Source organism: Pelodiscus sinensis, chromosome 1, assembly GCF_049634645.1.
Source record: "Pelodiscus sinensis isolate JC-2024 chromosome 1, ASM4963464v1, whole genome shotgun sequence".
NCBI lineage: Eukaryota > Metazoa > Chordata > Testudines > Trionychidae > Pelodiscus > Pelodiscus sinensis.
The window spans coordinates 112,444,487-112,464,519 of NC_134711.1; the positions used below are offsets into that span (position 1 = coordinate 112,444,487).

The following is a 20,033-nucleotide window of genomic DNA, read 5'->3' on the forward strand; positions in this document are numbered from 1 at the left end:
CTAAACTAGCTGCCAGCAATTGGCGCCCTAGGTGAACCATGCAATCGGCGCCCCCACCTCCAAACCCAAACCCCTCAATGATATTGTGCCATCATTTGGAGACCCATTTAACTTGGTGCCCCAGGCAACTTCCTAGTTCACCTATATGGATAGGCCACCCCTTCACGGGGCTCAATATGCAACGCAACTCACAGGTGGGATCCCTTGAATATGGCCTCCACTAGGAACACGCTCCACAATGGCGAGGCAGCTCCCAGGCGGGGTGAGCATTGAAAGATGGCAGCAGACGGGCTGGCTGGAACAGAAGGATACAGGGTGTTGGCATTTCTAGCTCCCAGGGAGGAGGTTCCAGGAGTACTGGGGCATTGTGGGAAGGGCTTTGTATTCATGCCTATCAGTATGTAAGAAGCTCTTTGCATATACAGCTGGTCCCCGAGTTGCGAACATTCAAGTTACAACACAACCATTTGCATTTACAACCAAAGCTCCCATGGAGCAGTCGTAAAGGCAGTTCCTGAGTTATGAACGCAACCTGCGCTTACAAACAGCACAGTCACTATGTAACTCAATGGGGATCTGAGTTATGAACAGATCGAGTTACGGCCAAATGTTTGGTCTGTAACTCGTTCGTAACTCGGTGAGAGGCTGTATAATAATATCTGGAGATATACCTATCTCACAGAGCTGGAAGGGACCTTGAGAGGTCATCAAATCCAGTCCCCTGCTCTCATGACAGGACCAAGTACCATCCTTGACAGACTTGCTACAGATTCCTAAATGGCCCCTTCAAGGATTGACCTCACAACTATTGAGATAGTAGGCCTGTGCTCAAACCACTGAGCTATCCCTCCCCTATATGCACTAGCTTTATATGCAACCACACTTAAGCTGTGGCCCTCCGCATGCGCTGTGAGTATCATTGTAGTCCCCAGTGCTTCCAAAGTTGAATAGCCCTGATCTAGAAGATAGAACATGAATGTCTTAATTTTTAATACTGAAATTAAGCCCTCTGAACAGCACAGATTCCCACATAGTATGAAAGCAAAAGATGTTTTGTCCTGTTTTAAGTATAAACAGCTAGATATCTAGTCTCCTCTATCTAATTAGTTTCCATCCAAGTCCCTCTCACATTCCCATGAATCTACATGTCAGTGGGAAAGTGCTGTGCTGAGAGTCAACACAGTACATGGACCAAGCTAATTTTTTAAAGGCATGTGGTTATGGGAGAGAGAAAAGTAGAGGCAAAAGATAGTGCTGGATAGGAAAAGATTTAGAGTTCCAGTAAGACAGAAAGCCAGAGATAAATATTCTCCAATTCTAAAAGCTCTTCACAAGAAAAGCACCAAAGACAGCCCATATTCCCTGTGATGGGAATACACAGAAGTGTTTGAATGCTGGACTTTAAAAATCTTGTCTCCTTACTACAGAAATATATAAACTGAGAACAATGCAAACTAAATATGTCACTTTCATTCTCATTCACCATGTCTCTCTAGATAAGCGGGTCTCAACTGATTTAACACTGTGGGCTATGTATGTAGAGCTCTGTGACACCTAGGATGCATTCACATTATATATATATATATATATATAATTAATTACTTATATTTAGCCCTGAGCAAGTCACATGAGCTGCAGCTGTGTGCTGATCAGGCCGCACATGACATAAACCCTAACAATGGGATAGGAGGCCACTGTAATCTCCAGAGATAGTCACAGAATGAGTCTGATTCTAGAGCTACTGAACTTAGAAATTCACTTCAGTCCTGACTCCTCCCGCAGTGGGTTTGATGGAGACATCAGAAAACTCAGTCAAACCTGTCCAAGGGGATGAGATTTGCTACCTCACACTAGAGGCTTCTACTAAGAAGCAAGGAGACAATGGGGTGCGTCTGCTGGGCTCTGCAATTAGTAGGGATGTCAACGGTTAGAGGACTACGCAATTAACCAATAAGCCTAGACAGCAGCCCCGCCCATGGAGTTCCAAGCTCCCTGTGAACAGGGACTGCTCTTTGCGGAGAGATCACAACCCGCAGACAGGGGCTGCTACCATCTCACGCTGGTGCCCCTGTATCACGGGCAGTAGTGCGCGGTGGAAGGCAGCCACTCCACGAGAGGAGCTGGCTTTTAAACCTGCCTGTCACCATGCTGATAGAAAGGCAGCAGTGCAGGATGGCAGGGGGCTCCCCAGGAGTGGGGCCAGGAGTGCACTGGCTGTCGCTCCGCCACCATGGATCATAGAATAGTTTTGTAACGTCTAAGATGTGACGTGGTTACATGACGATTCAATTACACGCTATTTAACATCCCTAGCCATGGCTTGCCAGCTCCTGCCTCCTGCTCATGCCCCACCCACCTGTGCTAGATTTACACCCCCGGCCAGCACTCAGTGCCCGGGCAGTGATGACTGGTGTAACCCAGCACAGTCCCCAGCCCGGCTGCCTGCAGGGGCACAGCCACTGGCACTTGCTCCCCGGGCATCTGACCCCACATCCTGCTCCCCCCCCCCCCATCTGGCTTTGCCCCCTGGCTCGGGACAGGGGCGGAGGCAGCTGCTGGGTGGGAGTCGCAGCAGCCTGGCGCTGCCTTTACCCCGCCTGCCTTCAACCAGGAGCGGCCCCGCTCCATTCGCCTGCTAGTCGGTGCATTACGGTAACCCCGCAGCGCTCCCCCCGATGCCTAGGCTCGCCTCGGGGAGGGGCGGAAGGAGCGGCGACTGCTCCGACCCGCTAGGGGGCGCGCGGGGATAACACAGAGGCTCGTCACTTGCGGAAAGATCGGAGGGGCACAAACGGTGAGCGTTCGCCTCCCTTCCGCCCTTGGCACGCATCACTTCCGGCGACGGGCTCCCACTTCCGGCGTGTCGTCAGTTCCGCCGCCATTGGTTCCCATTCCTTCTGCCCGGCCTAGCTCGTGGGCCCGGCCTGTGCCTGTCGCGCGCCGCCCTCCTCCCGCCCGTCCCACGCGCGCCGCCCGCCCTCCCTCAACCTGCCCGGAGCCGCCGCCGCCGCCGCCGCCATGGCCATGAGGCAGACCCCGCTGACGTGCTCCGGGCACACGCGGCCCGTGGTGGACTTGGCCTTCAGCGACATCACCCCCTACGGCTTCTTCCTCATCAGCGCCTGCAAGGGTGAGCGCGGGGGCGGGTGCGTGGGGGGGGGGGGTGTGTGCTGGCGGCAGCGCGCTCCTGGCTTTAGTCAGCGCGGGGGGGGGGGGCAAATCCATCCTCTGGCCGGGAACCAACCGACGCTGCCCCGGGGCCGCTTGTCTCTGATCTGCTCCCAGGTCTGTGCGCGGCCTCCCTCGGGCTGCCTGAGCCCCGAAACTGGCGCAGGAGACGCTCCCCCCTTCCTTTGCTCTAGTTGGGTTGCCCTGCGCTGTGGGCACGGGCAGGCAGGTGACCTGGGGGACACCCCAACACCGTAAACCAGGGCGATGATTTTTGATGAGGGGGGCCACTCCAAAATTTTGGTAAGTGGTCAAGGGCCAAGCTCTTCTACAGAAGGGGTGGGGGTTTAGGATGGAGGTTGGGTGCAGAAGCACATTCCAGGGCAGGGGATTGAGGTGCAGGAGAGGGCGTGGGGTCTGAGAAGGAGTTTGGGTGAAGGAGGGGTGTTTGTAGTGGACAAAGTACCCACTCCTCCCACAACAGCACAGAAGGGTAGATGAAGCAGCCAGCTTGCTCTGAACCATGGGGCTGCTCCCTGCCTATGGGTCCAGTGGGATGGGCTGCAGCCCAGTTTGAAAGGCTTTGTTGGCTGGATTCATCCCCTAGAACATTTCTTGCCTGCCTGCCACTGCCTTAAATCCTAATCCTCGCATGCGAGTTAAAAACTTGACTGATGCCTTGTACTGTCCCTGGGATGGATGTTGGAGTAACCCATCTTGGATGGAGGCAGCCCCAGAATTCAGTCTGGGGGGGGGGGGGGAGAGAGATATGTGTTCATTTTTTTTAAATTGTATCCTTTAGTGTATATGGTTGTGACAGTTTTCTTCCACTATTTGATCTGAGGAAGTGGATCTGGCCCATGAAAGCTCATCACCTAATAAACCACCTTGTTAGTCTTTAAAGTGCTACATAGTCCTGTTTTTTGATTATATTGTGTCACACTCCATTCCCAATAAGTGTGAGCTCAGGTTGCATAGCTGTTTGTTATGTAGTTGTAAACCTTATCCAGGTACGCTTAGGTCTGCAGTGAAATACCTGCCAGTTACTGATATTTTGGAACCACCTCAGGTTAAAGTGTTAGCAAGTTGGAAAGAATGCTGAAACTGCATAAATTGCCTTAGATTGTCTGCATACTCAGTGTGTCATTACTCCATTATCTGGCTGAGTTGTGTTCAGTTCACATCTTAACAGTTCTTATCATAATCTTAAGGGTTAGAGACTTAAACATTTGGCTAGTGAATTTTTTAAATTCTAAAATTAGGCATTGTCATCAGGTGAATATACAGTTCCCCAAGTTACTGTGAGCCTAGCCTCCTTCAACTCCTATGGTGGATGGATTATAAAGTGAGATATTTTTCAAATAAATTAACTGGCAATAAATTGGACATAGAGTGCTCATATAGCTGTACATTAGCAGCACCGAATTGTTTTTTCCTCATGCTCATATCCTGTTTCAGCAGGGCTCTCTTGCAAAAATAAAGATGCCAACCTCCCACCAAATACATGCACATTTTATTTATTTATACTCCTCTCTTCCCTCCTTTTTTGACAGTACTCCTGGATCTTTTATTTAGTCCGGGTTGTATTTTTTCTGCAATAATCTTTCTAGATCTTTAGTTTTAAACAACTGCCATATATATCTGAAAAGTAATCTATGTATAAGACAATTTTAAAGTGAAATGTTGTGCAACTAGTGTTGGCATCAAAAACAGGTTCTAATATAGTTAAACTAAAACAAATGTACTGTGAAAGAAAATGGCTGATTTTTGAAGGAACTGAAACACAGAAAAACTGTATTATTTGTATTGCAGTAGTGTCTAAAAGCCCCAGCCAAAATCATGGTACCACTTTGTTAGCTGTACATAGCAAGAAGTAGTCCTTATTTGTACAGATACAGAATTAAAGATCCATGTTTATTAAATTGGTAACAAAATATATTGCATTAAAAGTATGTCACATTTTTATTGTCAGAGTGCACTGGTATTTTCTTTTTTTTTTCTAGAATAGTGTACATGGACTATGCTTGCTGTTAAGTAAAATAAAACTGTTCTGTCTGAAAATTTATCTGTTTTTTGCCTAGATGGTAAACCTATGTTACGCCAGGGTGACACAGGAGACTGGATTGGAACATTTCTAGGTCATAAAGGTGCTGTCTGGGGTGCCACTCTGAATAAGGATGCCACTAAAGCAGCTACAGCAGCTGCAGATTTTACAGCGTAAGTAATGATTAACATTGAAATTTCAACTGTTGTGATTTCATCTTGTGGTGGTGGTTTTTCTGAATTGTGGTTTTAAAACAATTGCTGTTTTATGTGTTTACCCTTTAATAAACCATTAGTTACAGATGTGTACCTGGAAAATTTAGAAACTGAGGGTTTGGGTATTTTATTCAAGTACAGTAATAGTAGTTAATTGTCATTATCAGCTGTCCCTTGACTTGAGGATGATGTCTGCCAGGGGAAAAAAGTAATTGACTGGACTTAAAATGACTGCAGAGTCCAATCTATGGCTTATAGGTTTTTCCACATGTGTAACAGGTGGTTGCTTGGAGAGACAGGGCACAATTGCTGACTGGAATACTACACAGTTTCTTTCCTTCTCTGCTGTTTCTCAGCCTCTTGAGCAGTGTAGTTCTCGAAAACAGGCTGAGGCTTGATACGTGATGCAACACCATTGCAGTCTGCTGCCATTGCAGCTCTTCCCAATTCGTGAGGTCAGTGCCTCTCCTCAGAGATACTTTCCAGGCATCATAGCATTTCCCATATCTCAGCAAGTACTCTTACCCACGACTATATTTAGAAAAGAGGAGTTGCTTTAGAAGACCCATATCAGTCATTCACACACAGTCTTCTAAAGCAGCCATAAAGAGGAGTGGGGAAAACTACTACATTGTAAATCAGAATCCGGACATCTGTCAATTAAAAACACCAATGAAGCAACTTTTGGCAGGATTCCCTGGCACAGCAGATCATTTGTTTGATCTCCACGTCAAGACTGGCTGCCTGGGAACGGTGGCTACCAAATAGTCAATATGTTATGTTCTAGGAGTTTATCACTGATGGCAACTTGTACTAGGACAGGCTGGTGTAGTAGCCACCTTAGTTTTCCCAATGTGTAGGAAAATTCCAAGGCCATGATTGGTGCATGAGAAAAGAAGGTAGATTGCAAGGATAACACAAATCTCAGCTGTGGTGTGTGCGAGGATATCACAAATCTCAGCATTCTCAAGGAGTAACAATCCTGCTGACATTGGTTTTAGAATTTAAGATGCTGCAAGTTGAAGAGCTGGTCATTCATGCAATGCGATAATCCCAGTTCTAAAAGAAAGATGGTCATGCATAAGAATAAAGATCATAGAAGGTTAGATGGGGTTGGGGAAAGGTTGGGGGCAGTAACAGCCCTGTTTAACACCAGTATAGATGATGAATGAATCTGTCTCCTGCCCATTACAGAAGTTGGTGGTGGTCATCCCATCATGAAGTAGCCTGAGAACGTAAGTGAGTTTTAATGAAAACTGAGCTTCACAGAACTTGCCATAATGCTCCATGATTGTTGGGATCAGAGACCTTCAGTTAATAAATGCCATAAAAATGGCTGGTGGCATTCTCTACAATTTTCATGGGTCTCTTGTGCAACAAAAATCATGATGGTGGCTTGAGACAGTCTGAAACCACATTGGGATTCTGAAAGGACGTGTTTAGTAAGAGGTAGGAAATGGTTCAAAAAGATGTGAGCAAGGATCTTTCTGGCAATGGAGAGGAGGGCAATATCTTGGTAATTGCCTCATATTGACTTGCCTCCTTTCCAAAAAATGGTCACAATATTAGCATCCTTTAGGTTAGGTGGAATTTCCTCATTAATCCAAATTCTAACAAAAAGTTGATGAAATTTTTGCACAAGTTCTTTCACCAACATTGAAGACCTCCACAGTGATGCTATCTGGGGTTGGTGCTTTGTGTCTAGTCTGAGTAATGGCATATCAGACTTCCTTACAAGATTGGTGTGAGGGGAGGTCTCCAAGGGTTCTGTTACCGGATGCTGAGAAATAGATTCAGTGGTGGCAGCTGAGACTTCAGTTTTGCAGTTCAGTAGAATTTCGAACTGCTCCTTGCAGCATTGCTTATAGGCTGCATTGTCCTTAAGGAGGATCGAGCTGTCCTGAGATTTGCTTGGGAAAGCTTTTCCTTTCATGTAGATCAGCAAAGCTCAGGATTTCCCTGTCTATTTGTCTGTCACCACTAACTCTTGATGTTACACAGTCTCCTTTGAACTACAGCTTTAAGCTCATGTGAAGTCTCTCATTTTTGTAGTTTAGAAGGTTTATTTTACCAAGTGCAAAATGGCAGTCTCTATACTTTTGATGAATGCTAAGATTTCCTTTTTTAAATTAAACTACAGGCAGTCCCCGAGTTACGCGGATCCGACTTATGTCGGATCCGCAGTTACGAAGTCGGATCCGCGTAACTCGGGGACTGCCTGTAGTTTAATTTAAAAAAGGAAATCTTAGCATTCATCAAAAGTATAGAGACTGCCATTTTGCACTTGGTAAAATAAACCTTCTAAACTACAAAAATGAGAGTGCCATTAGTGCTGACTTTCCCCACCCCTTTCCCAATGGTGCTTCTCCAGCATTTGGGATGTCTTCTGACTCTTGCAGTTAAGTGACTCCTGAGTATAAATTTGTCCTCTATGTCTGTCAGTCAGGACTACATTGAGAACACAGTAAAACTTCTTGTTTTCTTCATCAAGTGTAGGCATATACGCATTGATGACTATCGCATACTGGTGATTACTACGCTTAAGATAGAGACTTCAGGTTTTTAATACCTGTAGAGAGTTCTAAAAAAATGGCTAGCAATCTTGTTTTTGATGACAAAACAACCTCATGAGTATGCACCTCTTTAGCTAATTTTTCTTTTCAAAAGAAGGTTTAGCCAACTCCATCTCTGTTGGCCTTCAATGGCCAGACAGCTCTCATTTAGGGCAGTAATATTGCAAGCTATGACATCAAGTTCTTTAGCTGTGACGTCACTTCTTTCTTTCAGGATAGTCAGTGCTCAGGGACTCCATGAGAGAGTGCAAACATTCCAAGTGGTGAACTTCATTACTAGGCTTCATATGTTCTGACAGTAGTTAGTGAGTCATCTATGGGAGTGGAGAAGTTGAGACAGCTTATGTTTAGGGCATCTTTTCTCATCCCTTCTCCATTCATGGTGAGTAGCAGGAATTCTGTAAAGGATTTCTCAGTAGTAACCACAGTTGTTGAATTGTTCATCTGTCTCTCAAGTCCAAGCACAGGATGTCCAGCATACCACTTGCATGCAGATTTGTGACTAGGTACTCTGAGACCCCTCCTGTCCCCACCTCTGCTCATCCATTGCTGCTGGAGTACGTTAGGGGAAGTTAACAGCCTCAGCAGAGGCCTATGCATGAAGTATTTTATCATGGAGAAGCCAGTGCACAGGTGGCATTCTTGCAAAACTTGACGGAAAGGAACTCTGGACCCAGTGGCAGCGAAGTCAGTCAACTGGAGGCCTCAATCCTGCTGCAACCCTTACCCACTTTTGCAGCTTCAGAGAACTGACAATCCCTCAAAATGCTTTGTGAGAAACCTCTCCTCAGAACTGTATGCCAAGGGCGGTCCTACTATGAGTTCACAACTCCAAATGACACAGTTCTGAGAGTTATTGGGGGACCCAAGTCTTTCCACCACAACAAGGTAATGGTGCAAGGGGAGGAATGACAGTTAATGTCCATGTGGATTGCCTTGTTCTATGGATGGCCCATCCAAATAATTCAGGTATTCTTCATAATCCATAATGTTGCAATTATTTGGAATACCAAAGTTAATGATTTTGTTGCACCATTGCTAATTCTCTGCTTTTTAACACTCAATTTTTTCATTGTTCCTGGGTCAAACAGTAATACATATGACTTTCCCACCAAGATTCTACATAGCAGCATGTGTAACAAGGTATATTCTGAGTGACATTAACATTAAGTGTTGAGTATTAGTTTTACAAAGACATAAGCAGAAGCTTCATGTACTGTGAGCAGTTAGCTTGACGTCATTGGGGCTCCTTGCAAAGTGGAAAGTTAAGTATGTAGGCATGTCTTTGTGAAAATGTGACTTTTATGTATGAGCACTTAGCCTATGTAGATCCAGGAATACTATACCAATCTAACTCTAAAAAGACACGTACTATTAATCTTGGACTGCTCTGGAAAAGCGGTATGGTGGCAGTGGGCTGGTAGTACAAAAGAATTAAGAAATGGATTTTAGTAAGGAAGAAAAATTCACAATCTAATCGTTTCCATTATTGAGTTTTAACTGTTTGGGAAACTCACTTTTATCCCAAATGTTTTATATGTAGGAATCACCAATCTATTGTGTTAGCAATAATGGTAGTTATCGGGGAAATGTCATTGTAACCAGAACATCCAACTTAGCTTGTAATTAAGTCAGTATTGGCGAATGAAACCACACTTTCTTGTTCTTTCTTGTATTTCAGCAAAGTTTGGGATGCTGTTTCAGGGGATGAACTGATCACATTGGCTCACAAACATATTGTAAAAAGTGTGGATTTTACAGAGGTATGAAAAATCTTTGTCTTGTCTGTTAGGAAGTAAAAACAGTTCAATGTAACCACTGTCCTTTCAGCTGTATTCTTATGCTTTATGCTTTCTCAGGGAGAGAATTGGGTAAAATCTTTTTCATTTCTAGGGAAGAACTAAATGTAATAGGGGTTTATTAGGCTACTAGAAGAGTGTTTTTGTAAGAATCATGATACATTTAATATTATAGTTTTTTAATAAAGCTCACTCACCGTAATTTCTAACTATTTCAGGACAGTAATTACCTACTGACAGGTGGACAAGATAAGCTGTTGCGTATTTATGACTTGAGCAAGCCAGAAGCAGGTTAGTCTACTTTTTATATCCTACTTATGCATTCATTTTGCAGAATTGCACACAGTTCAGTTGATTGTTCCTTTGAAAATATTCAGGTCTGTTCTATTTCATGAATTATACTTAGAAATCAAGATTTGAAATTCTATTCTTAATGATAGTTATTGATAGGATTTCAGATCTAAATTACTGTTTTGGGGACATGCTGAAAATATCTAGCATCCTTCAGATTGCTTTGCTGCTTATTTATTCTACTGTCAGCACTAGCTTGATTTGAAATTTCTTATTTTTAAAGTGAGCTAAAAAGTGTACAGCAATTTAAACTGTTTGATATATTTCATCAGTAGAAAGCATGGGTACCTTACATTTGTGCTCACAAGGTACCTGCCTCAGTATGTTTGCCTGGACTCTGTACTTGCATCGTGCTTTTACCTGCAAAGACATGTGAGCTTGTTTAACACCAGCTACTGTTGAAATATTCATAGTATTTCTAGAGTAGGAGCTTGTGTACACAATGTTCACTGGTTCAGTTTAAATGGATTTTTAAACCGAGTTAATTTGAAACTATGCAAAATCCTGTGTGGACGCTTATTTTGGTTTGAGTGGCTCATTTCATTTTGGTTTATACATGTTCTTAATTCACTTGTTCTCAGCTGGAGTCAGAGTTTGCATTTCTTTAACTGAGTGCATTTAAATTAATACATGAAGTTAAATTGGTGCAACTTCCTTGTGTGGACAAGCACTAAGAAGCAGGTAATCTGTTTGGTCTGTGTTGTTCACTCCTGGAATTACTTCAGGTAAAAAATAAAATACAGTCCAAACAACTCCGTAGCATTTTCATCCTAATGCCATTTATTGATTTCTGAAAACTGGTAATTATTTATAGTGATTTATAAACCAGATGAAATGGTTGTTCATTGATTTGTAGTAAGATTTTTTTTCATCTCTTGTTTATTCCTTATACTACTATGCTTGCTTCAATCTTAAGAACCTCAGATGATCAGTGGACATACTTCTGGTATTAAAAAAGCTTTATGGAGCAGTGATGACAAACAGATCCTTTCAGCTGATGATAAAACTGTCCGGTAAGAAACACTGATTTTCAGACTTTTTAAAAAAATGTTATATCTGAATATACTTGTATTCAAGTACCATAGGCTTTTGAGTCTATAATATCAAAAACCATAGTTTTATTTAGAACTCAGATTCATTCTGCAATTTAAGTATATAAACTTCAATTGTCAGTGGCTGATTTGTGGTATGTAAGATCCCTGATTTTCCTGATTTTTATGTACTGTGTGGGGTTGTCTTATATTGCTCATTATTAATGCCCTACTCTAGAGGGGTATATCACTGAGATAAAAATAGTTAATCACGTTATTTTATCAAATACTCTGTCACTACGTTTCATTATGCCAATTGATTAATTTAAGATTGTCACTGCCATCTGTTAGGCTCTCTTTTTTTTTTTTTTGTGGTGGTGGTCTCGGAGTCCACGTGGAGGCTCTGTCCCTTTAAAACTGGCAACAGGGGTTGGGGGGCTTCTGCTGAGAGAGGCAAGCGGGACTGGCTGCCGCTGCTCTGTCCCTTTCAGCATGCAGAATGGCAGCGTTGGGGCTGTCCTGAGACCTGGCAGGGGGCATCTTTGCGCACCGGCTCCTCCTCTGTCCCGTTAAGAGTGCAGAGCGGCAGCCAGGAGTTGTGCTGAGACCCAGCGTGAGCCGGAAGTGAGCGCTTTAGGTGCCCTTCCTTAATGACTAGTCGAGTAGTTGATGGAAATTCCATCGACTACTTGACTAAAAAATTAATCGCTACTTAACATCCCTAGATTAAGACTGAGCATACCATGCAATCCAGAATGATTATAGAACCTACTTAGTTTTTTGTTTAGGAGGGCTTTGTAACCCAAAGCCTTATATTGATGTGAATGAAAGTAATTTGGTTTATTCGAGTAATTTTAAGTGTCTTTGTTCTACAGCCTCTGGGACCGGACCACTGCAACTGAAATAAAGGCAATAAATGTTGCAATGTCTGTGAGCAGCATGGAGTATGTTCCTGAGGGGGAGATACTGGTGATAACCTATGGGAGGACTATTGCTTTTCATAGTGCAGACACGTGAGTTTCAAACATGAAATCTTCAGAAGTTTAAAGAGGACTAGAGAACATATGAGAATGGTAACAGGTGACACTGGGGCTGTATGTATGGGAAAGGGTCTTAATCTGGTACACTAATCTGGCACCAATACTTCCCATTCCATCCCTTTCTTCTTTTTCCTACCTTTGTTTTCCCCCAATAAAGGGGAATAGACCTTCACCTTTAGTTGGCCCTTTATCAATCTAGCTGAAATAGTACTTGAAAATGATTACTGGGTAACTTTGTTCACAGGTCTCCATCCAGTTTTTATTGCACAAAGGGTGTATCACTCAACTACCTCAGTTTGTGACTGGCATCTTTTTGGGGAATGGTGGTAAGAGAGTCAAAGGTCTGACTGAGCTTGGGGAATCAAGTACTCAGTCAGCTCTAGAATTAGACTTACTAAACCAGACCACATGAATCTCAACTAATGGACATGTAAAATTGCCACTGCTATACATGGGTTTTGTAGTATTTAAAAATGATGTTGCTGAGAATTACTGTTTGTATTTGCTTCTCTATATGATGTCTCAGTTAGGATCTGGGCCCTGTTGTGTACAAACACATAGGAATATACACTCCCTGCCCTGTGGAGCTTACAGTTTAAGAATCCCTTTTGCTAAATGACAACTTTCCTGCAAATTATTCATTAGCTCAAGGTTAGGCCTCTTGTTCTTGAGGAAATCTAGTAAATACGTTAAGGTACCAAAGACCAAGAGCTTACAATATAAAGTTAGACAAAACAGTTTGGAGAAAAGGGAAGAACAAGGGTAGGCAAGAATATGATTTTGTTTGGCTATGCATGTATCATCATGCAGCAAATGTTGATTTTGTATAATTTAAACATAAAACTCCTTTTGGTTTAACATGATTAACTTGAAAGTAAAAATCTGAAGTTGCAATGCACTGCAAATAGCCCATGCAGGAGAATTGTTGCCTAAAATAAGTGATGCATTGGTCACAAAATCTTATGGTGCACTATCTTGTCTTTAGTTCAGTGCAATGCAAATTTACCATCTTATGGCTTACACTGGAAATAGCATATTTAAGAACTAACTGATTTATTGGAACATCACATTGTTCTAGAAAGACAAGCTTACAGTGATTATATATGTTTTTAAAAACATTTTAAATAGCATTAAAACTTTTTTCCTAGTCTGGAGCAGATTAAATCATTTGAAGCTCCTGCTACAGTCAACTCTGCATCCCTTCACCCTGAGAAAGAATGTCTTGTAGCTGGTGGTGAAGACTTTAAACTTTATAAGTATGATTATAATACAGGAGAAGAGCTAGGTAAGTTTTCATTGGTAAAATTGATTTTTTCACAATATCTTGTGATTACATTTTAAACTGAGTGCAAGTTAAGTTGACTTAGCTCTGTCATTATTTCAGAACACATTTTTTACGTATTTAAAGAAATGCTGTTAACTTTGCATGCTTTATTTTTTAGACTAGTTAATCTCCTGCACCAACAAACCTAGCATAACACTTTCAGAAAGCCTGGAGTAAGCAGGGGTCAACTCCAATTGAAATCTGAGAGTCAGATTCCATGTTCATGTAAATGATAGTGTAAATTGAACGAGATGTCAAGTGGTATGGCATTCACCTGATGGGCACCCCCGATAATTGTGTCTTATTTGTTGGCATGCTTTCTTTGTACAAGGAGTGAAATGGATGTTTTTTCTGGTCCCAACTAGCGATTGGCTATTAACTTAACAGTTTTTAATTCGGTAGTATATTTTAATAGGCACCAAAATTCAAGTTCACTTGGGTGCAGTTATAGTTTGTACTCGTTTATCTGAGAAGATACACATGCAACCTTCTGAGAAACTGTTGTATTTAAAAATTCAGCAGTAATTTTTTAGTTCTCTTTGTTGCTTAAGATTTTAAATTTAACACTGTGCCAAAACTATTTCTTATAGAATCTTGCAAAGGGCACTTTGGTCCCATTCACTGTGTGAGATTTAGTCCAGATGGAGAGTTGTATGCTAGTGGCTCCGAGGATGGAACGTTAAGACTGTGGCAGACAACAGTAGGAAAAACATACGGTCTTTGGAAATGTGTAATTCCTGGTAAGAACTTTGTGTGTATTTTGGGTAAAACTAAATTGCATCATAACTTGTCAAAATCCTTTATACAGATAGTTGCTGGTGAAAAGTCAGACGTGCCAGAGTTGCATGCATAGTGACTTCTTTCCTTTACCAATCTCTGTCAGGCTGTTTCACTTTAATTTGAAACAGGGAGGTTTTTTATTTTAGCAACTACAAATTTAACCTATTTAAGACCAATAATATAATTTAATAAATGCTTCAGTAAATTTTCTAAGCGAAATAATCTTATGGAGAATTTTTTCCCCTTTGATATAGAAATGTAAAACAAGACTCATAATTTCAGTAATTTAAACAAGGGCAAGATAATAGAAATATGTTTGCATAATTAGAGAAGCAAAGAGTGGTATTATTATAATGAGGGAATTTTAAAAATAAAGTTGATAATAAAATGAGCAATAAAAAGTCTAGTCAGATTCAGAACACATCTGCAGTAGAAGGGAGGGTTGGCAAACACTTCCCATTATTACTCAACAAAGGTTTAAAAGAAACTGGTTTGTCACTTAAAAATAACAGTTGAGATCATCAGTCAATCAAGTTTGTGGTGAATGGAGATTAGGATTAACAAAATTGGAAGATATGTTTTTGTCTTTCACAGAAGAGGAAGGTGGAGAGCTGGCAAAACCAAGGGTCAGTCTTCCAGGAACTGCAGAAGAGGAACTAGGTGATGTATTGATAACTATATACTTCAATTACACCTAATAGTTTCAGAACTAATTCCAGGGGCTTAATCTGTATAATATTTCCTTTAGAATTTAGGGATACTGTGTCAACTCTTTGCTGACAATTTTTCATATTTCACAAGATCCCTGAAACTAGTTTCCTGAGAGTGTGCAAATAGCCACACTTTTTTAAAAAACCAAGAAACTAACGAAAAGTATAGCCTAATGAGTAAAAAAACTGTGTAATCTTGCAAACTTTTTTAAAGGGATGTGTTGAAAAATTTGGGAAAAGGTTAATTTTAAAAATGGATCGAGGTTCGGGTATGGTGGTTATTTTATTCTGTGTCTAAGGTGAAGTTTGAAAATAATTTTTGTATTTTTAACCACAGAAGACCTTGCTTCTGAAAATTCAGATTCCATCTACAGCTCAACTCCTGAAGTTAAGGCTTGACCATCACAGCTGTTACTCCACAAATGGACATACAGACTAAACCAAGCAAACAGTGATAAGCAGCAGCCTTCCAGAGTACGCTCTCTACATAAGGCAAAGATGGGCAGTAATTGATGAGAATGCGTTGGAGCTGGCTAGGTGGTATCCATAAAAGAACTGAGTATTGAAAAAGACAAGTAGTAGAGTTCTGCTATATTTCAGCGTAGCCGCCTACTGTCTTTTTGAATGAAGTGTGCAAGCCAAGATCCAGTCTTTCCAATTTCAATTAGACTTAATTGTAGTGTCTTTATTATGGAGGAAATATGTAATGGCTTTTACCAATATTTGTTCTGAAAGTTGGAAAATTTGGCATCATATCTAAAGAAGGGATTATGTGCTAAAGTATTTGGTTCAGATTTTCTGTTTCATTGTACACTGCTTCTGAACATGTTTTCAGTTGTCTAAATAAAATGCCTTGACAACAGACTCCTATTTTAATGTTAATATTGGGTTCGTGGAATAGAAAAGGAATACTTATAGCCTAATTCTTACTAGTATCCATTTATTTTTTAGTATTTTACAAAGAGGGGAAAAAACATTTTTTTCATATTAAAGTCTCTGAAATAGTGGTTGACAGGTACCCTGCTTCACAAATCTTGTATCTTTTATTCTTTATACTTTGTTAAAGTGAATCTTGAAAATATCACTTTTTTGGAACACCTGAAATATATACTCCAGAAATGGTTTCAGAAACTGACCGTATTCCTCTAGAGTGGATATATACAGAGCATGCATTTAGTCATCCAAACTGGTTTAAAAAGTAGTGGTTTTTCCTTCAATATAAACTATATTTTTCTTCATTAAAGCAACGTTATGGCCATACTTAAATTTGTAATGTCACTTTATTTAATATTGTTTAGTTTTTTTCATTTGTGTAGTGCATGTGTGTGCAGTAGCCTGATAGCCACAACTTTCTTCCTTTCTGAGAGGTAGTAAAGACGACATTTATCAAATAACAGGGCTTCAAGGAAAATAGCTATTGGCAAATCAGTCTTCTTGCTGTTATGATCTGCTACATAAATTAAGTGAACCAAAATGTGTATTCAATGGCACTGGAATGAGAATTTTAAACCTTTTTCTGTACCTCTGGTATTGAGACTTGGATTTTTTAAAAAAATACCAGGAGGGCTCCTTGCCAAGAAACGTTGTTGTAGCTTTATTGTCCTTGTTAAGATTTAAAGGCAATTTTTAAAAAGAAAACAGAGTGCAGTTAACTTTTATAAATCCACTTGAACCCTTAGGTCAAATATAGTATGACTCAGTGTTTTGTCTTTCATATGGTACAGTAGTAGTAACTGTCAAATGTAATTATATTAAAACTATCTAACCCTACTTTAATTACTTTTGTAAAACCTATGTTAATGCTTCATTGGAGTGGAGTGGAGGGGAAATGAGGTACAGAGACTTGTCCAAAGCTACATTGAGTTAATGGTAGGGCTGGAAATAAGATGCTGGCACTGGAGTCGGTTAGCACAGGTTGAACCTCTCTAGTCTGGCACCCTTGGGACCTGACTGGTGCCAAACCAGAGAATTTGCCGGACCATGGGAGGTCAATATTATCTAGTAGCATTACCAACACTTCCACTGCTTATTGTGTTCTTAAACATTTAGGATTATACTAGGGGACTGCACCTCCTGCTCGCTATACTTGCCAACCCACACCCTCCTATGGCTGCTATACTCACTAACCCTCTCCCGTGGCTGCTACGCCCTACTACTAGCCTGCTCCTGCACCCTCCCTCCTGGACAGACTCTGCACCCCCATCCTCTCCTGCACCCCACCTCCTGTCCAGATTCTGCACCCCCATCACTATTTTACTCACTGGCAGAGACGGGGGTTGGGTGTGTGCATGAAGGGGAGGAAGAAGGCTGCATGGCTGAGTGGAACACAGATGATGTGACTGTTATGTGGCAGGAAAATTTTTATATAATATATATGAGAGAAATTTTATTGCTGTCAGTGGCAGGTTTTGTTAAATTTTAGGAGAGAGAGACTGATGCGGACTTGGATCACTATTTGGGAACTGCGTAAAGAGCTTGAAAAAAGTAAACTAAGATTGGCTTGGGAAAGCAGGTGTGAGCTAGTCTGGAGAGCAACAGGTTGCCTAATTACAACTTTCCAACCTTGTATTCCTTTCTGTCTAGTGTATGCTAGCACCCAGTGTTGGTAAGAGGTGTGGGAGGATGCGAGGGCATGCTCCAAGACTGGGTGCTGGTGCAGACTGGAGCCAAGCTGGGCTAGCAGGAAGCGGTGGAGGAGGGAGGTAGGTAGCTAGTATCTGTTAGCATCCCACTGCAGTTGGGGATACAGCCACACTGGCATGGAGCTCTGTTGGTGCCCTGGAAGGTTTGTCTTCTGCTAGCCCACTGCAGTGTGGCCCCCAAGCGCTGTGGCCAGGCCTGGGCCGCACAGAGCAAAACTGAGCAGCAGGCATGTGGGCTATGCCAGGGGTGCATGGGGATGGAGCTGCCCCTCCCCCCCATTTCACAGATCAATCACATGGTCAAGGCTCCTGAGGTGGCTGAGGATGGAGGCGGATGGTGGCATGAGGATGTGATAGAGAGAAGAAAAAAAGATATATTTTAGAGCTAAACAACAGCACTGAGTTACTAAAGTGAGTTACTAAAGTGGCTGTAAACCAGCTTTATGGGACAATAGGAAACTTGGCCATACTCATGTTAAGTGGACATATGGCTAACTAAAACCATGCCAGGCCACTAACTGAAATTTAGTTTGTAAAATGAAAGCTAGTACACCTTGAAGTTTGTGCTGAGAAGTACATAGTTGCTTTTTTGTGTAATTTTTAAATTAGCATTTTCCTAATATCTTAAAATACCATCTGAAGTATGAGCTGTACCACAGTCTTGTAGCTCTGACTCTTGTTTCCTTTCAGGGAATGTTTACACAGCAACATCAACAGTCTGTGTCTACACAGCAGGCAGTTATTTCGAAACAATGTCAAAATACTGTGAAGCAGAAGGACTTCTTACTCCAACTCCCGTAACCCTCATTGTAGGAGCAGTAAGGGAAGTCTGAGGAAGGGAAGTGCTCTGTTTTGAAACAAGTGTTGGGTAGAGGCTCCCTCTTTCGAAATAAGATATGCAATTGATATAGCTCAATTTGTGTAGCTTATCTGGAGGTAAGCCCTGCTGGGTAGAGACACCCTGAGTGGCCAACAGAACTGAGATTTTGCAAGGTCCAGCGCTGGAATAAAGGCCTGGGGCCAGAACAGCTAAATTTGTACACACACTGCAAATAGCTGTGATTTATTATGAGAAAGCAGCATCTTGCTGAAGCTAGATTTCCCCTGCTTTATACACTAAGGAAACTCTGTGGCAGGAATTGTGTATAGTCAGAACTAAAGTTTGGAGAACTGCAGGAGCTCAGGTAGTGATGGCTATGTAAAAAAAAATGTTCTAGTTCTATGTTTAATTAAAGTTCCTAAGCCCTATACTCTACCTTTCCCTAAAGCAGGCATGTCCAAAGTTCGGCCCGCGGGCCAATTGCGGCCCGTGTTCCGGTTTAATACGGCCCCACAGGTAATTTGGCAATATCTATCTTTTATGGCCCCCAATGAATCCATATGTATTGAGATGAATACATTATAAAATCTCAGTTAATGTCAGTTGGTCTACATCAGTTATAAATATATTTGGACACAACATGTATAGTTGGTGTTATGTTCCTGTTCATATTTTTTTAACTTAAAAGTTGACAGACAACCTTTATTACCAATAATATGTAATGTACTTTACAATGTTCCTGACATATATTTCAGCTTCCTGGATTTTTTTTCATTTGGCCTTCAGATATGAAAGGCAGAGTGATTTAACACCTGTTTAGATTTGTCATCCATGTGACGAAATGGAAAGTATGCTGTTTGCAATTAACTTTGCATAAAATAGTTAATTTGCATTTAATTTTAACGGTTCAAAGAATGTCAGGCAAAATGGTCGGTCCTTACGCATGTTCACTTCATCAAATCTGGCCCTCTTTGAAAAAAGTTTGGACACCCCTGCCCTAAAGGAAGGGTGAGGGGATGTTGCCCTTACTAGAACAAATGGTTCCTGCTTAAGCAGGCGCTAGCCGTCCTAACTAGCAGACAGCAATTCGCTGTTTCACAAGATGAGGGAGCCGGTCAGCATGTTCTGATGGAAGAACGCGGTCTGATCGCAGAGTGCGGCGGGTGCCCCCGGAGGCCGATGCTGCAATATACGCTGTGGGGAGAGGCACCGGCTGCCTCCCATGCGCACGGTATCGCACTAGTGCACAAGGGGCGAAGGGAGGCGCTGAGGCCCGTCCCTGACTGCAGGCAGTGGTGCAAGGGCGGGCTAGTACTGCGGTGTGCGAGGCGCTCCAGCTCCGCAGTGTGATTTGAGTGCGTGTGGCTGGGGGAAACGCCGCTGAGCTGCAGCAGGCAAGCGCGGAGCGAGTTGCACCAAGTCCCTCCCGCCTGGGTGGGAGAGCGAATGAGCAGCCTGGCCCGGCTTGCGGGAGAGGTAGCGGAGGGGGGCAGGGGCGTAGCCAGGAAGTGCCGCGCTCAGCCTGCTCCTTTGGGC

The 20,033-nt window shown here is 42.3% G+C and overlaps 1 protein-coding gene across 2 annotated transcripts; it reads left to right on the forward strand.

The window, feature by feature from the left end:
• The first annotated feature begins 2,749 nt into the window (after positions 1-2,749).
• Positions 2,750-15,899, forward strand: STRAP (serine/threonine kinase receptor associated protein). 2 transcript variants are annotated; one of them, XM_075897601.1, is made up of 10 exons: positions 2,750-3,130; positions 5,250-5,385; positions 9,682-9,763; positions 10,018-10,090; positions 11,067-11,163; positions 12,057-12,194; positions 13,370-13,506; positions 14,136-14,285; positions 14,899-14,985; positions 15,373-15,899. In XM_075897601.1, the coding sequence occupies exons 1-10, from the start codon at positions 3,019-3,021 to the stop codon at positions 15,432-15,434; spliced, it is 1,074 nt and encodes a 357-aa protein (XP_075753716.1). In that variant the 5' UTR covers positions 2,750-3,018; the 3' UTR covers positions 15,435-15,899. The 2 variants fall into 2 exon arrangements, with proteins under 2 accessions (XP_075753716.1, XP_075753722.1); XM_075897607.1 differs by having other exon boundaries at positions 2,756-3,130; positions 14,920-14,985.
• Positions 15,900-20,033: the final 4,134 nt, after the last annotated feature.